This window comes from Cyprinus carpio, chromosome A6, assembly GCF_018340385.1.
Source record: "Cyprinus carpio isolate SPL01 chromosome A6, ASM1834038v1, whole genome shotgun sequence".
NCBI classification, from domain to species: domain Eukaryota; kingdom Metazoa; phylum Chordata; class Actinopteri; order Cypriniformes; family Cyprinidae; genus Cyprinus; species Cyprinus carpio.
In genome coordinates this window covers 9,318,681-9,326,030 of record NC_056577.1, presented here as the reverse complement: position 1 = coordinate 9,326,030, position 7,350 = coordinate 9,318,681, and the positions used below count along the sequence as shown (strand labels likewise).

General features: G+C 38.6%; 1 protein-coding gene across 1 annotated transcript; it reads right to left on the bottom strand.

The window, feature by feature from the left end:
• Nucleotides 1-3,816: 3,816 nt before the first annotated feature.
• Nucleotides 3,817-5,510, bottom strand: LOC109054513 (C-X-C chemokine receptor type 4-like). The gene is made up of 2 exons (XM_019071770.2): nucleotides 5,387-5,510; nucleotides 3,817-5,291 (listed from the first exon to the last, which is right to left on the bottom strand). The coding sequence occupies exon 2, from the start codon at nucleotides 5,100-5,102 to the stop codon at nucleotides 4,224-4,226; it is 879 nt and encodes a 292-aa protein (XP_018927315.2). The 5' UTR covers nucleotides 5,103-5,291; nucleotides 5,387-5,510; the 3' UTR covers nucleotides 3,817-4,223.
• Between the last annotated feature and the right edge of the window lie 1,840 nt (nucleotides 5,511-7,350).

Genomic DNA, 7,350 nt, shown 5'->3' with positions numbered 1-7,350 from the left:
TCAGTGCCAGCTATACTTGTTTTTCTTCGTCGTCTTCTTCTTCTTATTATTATTATATGACTGACTCACCTCTGTAGTGCAAATGGTAAAATGATTCATCACCCAACAAACTGTTTCCAGGCAACCATACCTACATGTTACAACAGTTACAAAACCATCTCTGTCAGAACATTTGCTATAGGCTAATATAAATCAAACTGTGTACACATGTATATGCTACGCCTCAAAAAAAAAAAGTAGGAGTACTTCTAAGTATTGTCATTTATTAACTAATTATTTTGATTAACTTTTCAACATATTATATTACAGTATATATATATATATATATATTAGTTTTGATTATTATGTATATATTTTTTCTTTTTAATTTTCATTTTACTTTTATTAGATTTTATTTATTCTTTTTTATTTCAGTTTTAGTTTTAGTTATTTTAGTATGTGAAGTTAAACTAAATAAAAATAAGAAATGTTGCCTTGGCAGTTTAAGTTTGTCTTTTTATATTTTATTTAATATTTATTTAATTTCCATTAACGACCATGTTTTTTAGTTAAATATAACAGCTCTGTTTATATATAAAATTACCATTTTATTATAAAAAAACAAATTCATTATAATATCACTAAAATATTTGAAGGTTAAAGATGCATTTCTATTGACTCTGTCATATATCAGCCCTTATGCGAATAACCTCCTGAAATGTAGCATTCTGTTGTTCTAGAGTGAAAAATTTAAAAAGGATTGTAGTCAGACCCATTAAGTATTTTCACAGCGGGAACTGGTGTCCCTGTGGGTTTTCAGCAGGAAACTGCTTTCCAAATAGCCACTTACCCTCCAATAACACACACATTTATCGCACAACAGGCTCTTGGGTGGTGAGATAGTGTTGCGGTATGTGTGTAGTGTTATGATTATGTATAGTATCATAGGTGCACATGATGACAGTGTGTGGGAATCAGTGTATTTTTTTTAAGATATTTTGGAGCTCCAGCGTGCGTGATAATTGTTCGACATGTGTTAAACTGCTTGCTAATACAGTAGCATTTGTTTGGTCCTTGTTCAAGCCGCCTGGAACTGTGATTCATTTGTAAATGATCTTGGTTTTACTGACCTCTGTGGCTCCAGTCCTTTTGGGTAAACATGCTAAGGCTTTGGGGGTCACTGGGGTCGTAAAGTGTCTCTTTGCCCCACTAGGGTCAATCTAGCAGGAACTGTGAGTGGCTGCTAATGGTCCCAGACATGATCTCCTTCCTGCGCTATGGATGTCAATCGCTTTACCCGCTAACCCTCCCTCTGCTTGTAAGTGGAAAAACACATGCAGAGCTGTGAATCGAGGCCCGCGGTGAGGTTTGTGGATGCTTTTACTCAGTTACAGGAATAGATTTGCCTTAAAATGAACATTCTGACATCATTTACTCACCCTAATGTTATTCCAAAACTGTGTGAGTTCTTCTCTTCTGCAGAACACAAAAGATCAAATTTTGAAGAAGATACTAGCTGCTGTTTTCCATGTACAGAACTGAATCAGTCAGATTTCCTATACAAAGCACAAATAGCTGGTAATTTCATGTCATTAATATCATATCTGGAAGCATATTCACAGTCTAAGGTGTGCGCGCTTGTGTTAACTAGACTGAAAACTACAAGATTCGGATTCTGTGGATACAGATGACATTCCCCCTCTCTTCTTCGGTGAACAAATCACTCTGAATGATTTCTATGAACAGATTCATTGTAAGAAAGAGACAGAAAAATTGTTTGCTCCCAAACTGGACATTTTTACTTTCCAAAAAATGAACCAAGGAGAGCTGAATATCATAGAATAACAAGTTGCTGTTCACTGGAAATACTCACTTCCCTTTCAGTGAGCTGTTAACTTGTTAACACTTTAGATTAGGGAACACACAGGATAAGCCATTAATATGTGCTTTTTAAGTTCTAATTAAGAGCCAATATGCTATAATGTGCATGCTAATAAGCAACTAGTTCATAGTGAATAGTGTTTCCTAATCTGAAGTGTTAACATACATTTTTGACCATAATTTTCTGGTGAGCACTGGCTTTCATTGTGTGTACAAAAAAACTTTTCAGACGTTTGTCAAAATGTCTTCTTTAACGTTCCACATAAGAAAGAAAGTCAAACTATGCATTTAAAAGTTCCTTCAGTTTTTCTAATTGCGCAGAAAAGAGTAGCCAGTGCTATTGTTTAGAATCTCTCATTTTGTCATCCAAGGAAATTCAAGTCAAACAGGTTTGGAATTACATTAGGAAGAGTAAATGATGACAGAATTTCCATTTGTAAACTAACTAAATAATCTTTTTTTTTTAATTATTCAATATTTGTCAAGATTTGTGATTTTATACACTGTCTATATATGTCTATCGCTATAGAGTGAAATATATTCAGATTGACAGGGTGGACAAATGGGTTTAACAGCAAAATAAATGACCAGCTTTTTAGGAATGTTCACTGATCACTCTCCTTTCTTACAGCCCCCAGGAGAACAGAGGCCTGATGGGGCACTTAACACTCTCAGACATGCAAATCTTTCACACTCTACATTAGAGCCCATTACTCTGACTCAACGGGCTGTCCAGTCACCGGTGTTAGTTTGTATTGTCCTTAAACATGGATTTCGCTTCTCAGTGGGTCAGCTCTCACACATTTCACCTCTTAACACAGTGGCCTGGATAGCAGCTTTTGCAGTGCAGGGGTCACAGGCTCTTGTTTCCTATAGCTCTACACTGATGTGCATTGCTACAATACTTTCTCCTTCTGTAAAGACCTCCCATGGTTTTATTGTGGTTCATCCTCACCCCATTTAAACTGAATGCTACTGTCATGGATCACAAGTAATAAAATCAAAATAGAATGCCCCATAACCTCTTTTATGATGCAAAATGATTTCCTTAATGTGATAAACTACACATGTGGTTGCTCTGACATCAGAACTTCAGAGAACTGACATACATCCACTAACAATCACCCTCTCAGTTACAGAAATGAAGTTACTTCTGAGAAAAGCTCTAGCATAATTTGCTCGCAGGTTTTATACAATATTTTGAGGTACCATGCGGTCAAGTGTCCACATACATTTGGAGTTTTTTTTTTATAGGATGTTGAGTGCTAAAGTGTTTCAACAGAATTTGTCTACTGAATTATGCTTTTTCTAGCAAATGTGATCACAAGCATGATCTCCATAACCTGAATAGTGGGTTTTTTACCTTTTTTCTTACCTGTGTGACACCACACTGAATCAGTTTTATAAATTATACATTTCCTCACAGTGGCTATGGTTACGACCGCCAATCGTTGCTAGAGACATGGCAACATAGTTTTGTTATTGCATCACCTGATTAAACAAACTCTCTTTGAGGTGGAAGCATTTATGGGTGCCAAATAAGAGAAAAACCCAATTGAAGATGAAAGTGGAAAGAAATGAAATTTAGAAAGCTATAAAAAAACAAGATGGCAATGCAAGACTGCACTATTTGCATCTAAGAAAGTTAATGTGTGGTTTGTTCATGCTTGAATGGGTTCTGCAGCATGTTGGGGATCCTGCCAAGGGGTGTTTGGTCAGACCTGAGAGAGTTTACATGTCAGGGAATCCCCGTCCTCGATGCCTATATGCGTCAGAGGGGGAGATTACAGACATTACTCTAAAGAAGTTTGTGCAAAGTAACAGCACTTACCAATACATGTTGCATGTCTCTGTGAAGAGTGAAAGTATAAACAATACTGGGCATTGCAGGGAAACTCCACTATCATGCCCTATAAACAGTTGCTTAAGAGAAGTTTTCAAAACACACACACAATATTGAGTACTCAAAATTTTATTGCAAAGACTTCAAATTGCCAAAGCAGCTTTTTAAAACTTGGAATGAACCCTAATTCAGTCCCTTTATCATGTAATAAATAAATGCAATGGTCTACATAAGTGCAGAAAGGAACCTGATAAAAAAACAATACATTTACATGATATGTACAGTAAACATCTTGCACACTATATCAACACATATGTACACAATGTCTCTTCTCACTATGAAGAGAGATTTGCAGTATGTGATGCCATACTGACAGACTTATTCACATCCTAGCTACTTTTCAATCAGGCTCAGCCTGTTTGCTATATGTTTCCTATACAAAGCACAAATAGCTGGTCATTTCATGTCATTAATATCATATCTGGAAGCATATTCACAGTCCATGGTGTGCGTGCTTGTGTTAACTAGACTGAAAGCTAGAAGATTCGGATTCTGTGGATACAGATGACATCCCCCCTCTCTTCTTCGACAGAATTTTCAGACTGGACCCTCGGCTGGGAAATAGAGCACTGCGGGCTGACTTCTTGAACTTCACCCCCAGAAATGCGTATAGGATGGGGTTGAGGCAGCAGTGAAAGTACGCGAGAGCCTCCGTCACGAAGATCCACTTCTGCAGACCCTGCTCGAGCTCGCAGCTGTGAGGAATCACCTCCAGCATCATCAGCGTGTCCAGCAGGATCCCTCCGCAATACGGCAACCAGCAGACGAAGAAGCATACGATCAGAACCACTGTGGTCTTTAGCGCCTTGCGCTTCTGCATGCTCTTGGAGCCGCGCGACAGCTTGGAGATGATGATGCAGTAGCAGATGAGAATCACGAGCCCGGGTAGCACGAAGCCCACCAGGATGTGCTGGAAGCGGAAAGTGACCACCCAGGTGATTAAAGAGTCCTGTGGGTAAATGCGCTCGCAGAAGGTGCGGATAGAGCTGGTCTCCGCTTTGGCCAACACCAGGTCGGGAACGGTGAGGAGCGCGGCGGGGAGCCACACGCCAACGTAAATGATGCGACTGGCTAGAAGTTTCCTAAGACTTTGGCTATTCGTTGCGCGCACCACGGCGAGGTACCGGTCCAGACTGATGAAGGCGAGAATGAGGACGCTGCTGTATAAATTCACCGTGTAAATCATATGCACGGCCACGCACATGAACCCTCCGAAGTACCAGTCTTTGGCCGCGTCCACGGCCCAGAACGGCAGGGTGAGCACGAACAGAAGGTCCGCAACTGAAAGGTGCAGACGGTACTTGTCCGTCATGGTTCTGGATTTCTTCTGGCAGCCCATTACCAGCACAACCAGTCCGTTCCCGATAAGACCCAAAACAAATATGATTCCGTACACGGTTGGAAGAAAGATCCTCTGGAAGTCGTGACTGACCCCCACGTTGCACGGAACCTCAAAGTCGGCTCCAATGTCCCCTGAGCCGAACTCGGAGCCGTTATCAGCTGATAAATCATCTTCAATGACGATGTGCTGCAAAAAAAGTGGTGAGTAGTGTTGTTGAATTGAATTCAATAATTCTTTTATTAATATAATTTTTTTTTATATATATATATATGTTGTGTTTTTTTTTAATATGCCATCTTTAAAATACTCCTCCAGTGCTCCAGTACGTTAGTCAAGGTAGTCTCCAGTAAGCTTACAATGATTTTCTAAACTTCTGTGGAGCTCAGAGGATTTTAAATACCCCACTCGCGCGCAGAAGCTCCGCCCATTCACAGCGCGCGCGCTCTAATCTGTGCTTGCGCTCACATGTTGCTGCATCTGGGTCTTCCGCAAAGGCTCTTTTCCTGTTTTCGTGTTCAAAATTTGGTGTGTGTGTGATTGAAGAAAACACATCCTGTGACGAAAATCGGCGTTTCAGCTGTAGTATATCAGCGGGAAACTTAGCACAAAACCAGTTTACTTTGTCTATACCAACAAATACTTTCATTTCCATTCACAAATAGTGATAAACAACAAAGTAGTTGTTGGGGGTAACGCATTACAAGTAACGTGAGTTATGTAATCAGAATACTTTTTTTCAAGTAGTAACCAGTATCTTTGCTGCTGACCTTCGATGATCAACCATACTAATGAGCAAAATGACTTTAGATAAACATGACATTTTGTGTTTTTGTTTGTTTGTTTGTTTCTGAAGAGGGAAAATGAGGCAGATGAGAAAAAGTAACGCAAAAGTAACATAATGCACTACTTTCCATAAAAAGTAACTAAGTAATGTAATTTGTTACTTTTTTAGGAAGAAATGCAATATTGTAATGCATTACTTTTGAAAGTAACTTTCCCCAACACTGTTTAAGATTGTACGTGTTGCCTGTATATTTACATCTATGTGTTTGGTAAGCATCATGAATTCCCAACGAAGTGGCTCACTCACTACAACTCTTAAAACACTTTTAAGTGTCATTCAGCCAGATCAGCCCGCCAGCCAGATTCAGATCAGAAGATTACACACACACACACACACACACATACACACTTGTGAAAGTGTTGTCATACTTTGAGGTTGGTCTATGAAAAGTATACACAAACACTTTCCATGTGAACAATAATTGAAATGAAATTATATCTTAAAATAAAGAGGGTTTTGAGCATAGATACTGTATGTTAATCCTTTAATTGCTCTGAGCTGCTTATGTTTTGCATACCTTGAATGGCTGTTTCATCACATTTAGAAGGTGCTAATGTGTGGATGATCAGATAAAATCACAGAGGCAGTCTGAGTGATCACAGGTCTCCCTTTGTTCAAAATCAATTATTTTAACTCATTTATATACATATTTGTCCCCTATGTTAACACAACTGGAAAAATATGACACTTAAGATTTGTATTTAATATGTTTTGTTTACTGTAGTGAAGATCTTTAGTATTTTTTAGTCATTTAAAATGGCATTGTGTGAGGGGTTAAGACATTTGGCATCATAAACACAATGACAAATTATCAAAAAGAGCCCCCCTTCATCTCTAAGAAGAGAACACCCCATACTCTATATTCTATAATATCTCAGTCATTCAATACTGGGTTGTAACAGGCACAGATGCTGCTTAGTGAATAGAGATGTAGTGTGGTTGGGACACCTGGCTAAAATGAGAGGTCAGGCCTAACGATGCTTGTAGGGAGCAAGGAAGGGCAGTTGTTAGAGACAAAAACCCTTTGGCAATGTATGTGTGTGTGTGTGTGCTTTCCTATGGGAGAACATGTGTTTTCACCTGCCACCAGCCAACAGAGATGGGTTCCAGCAAACTGCTTCTCAAACTGGGAGAGTTGTAAGGTGATCTATATGTATTTGTGTGCCTTCAAAATCTGTTGCACATAATTGTTTGGTTGTAAACAAATGTTATTATCAAAATGCATTACATGTATATTATTTATATTTGATAAACAAATTAGTAAATATATACAGTTCAATTAAAGCTCTGAGAAGGTTTTTTGCTTACCAACTAAGGCTGCATTTATTTGTTAAAATTTGTGAATAGAAAGTTCAAAACTACCATTAGTTGAAACAGAAATCTTTTGTAACTGTCACTTTT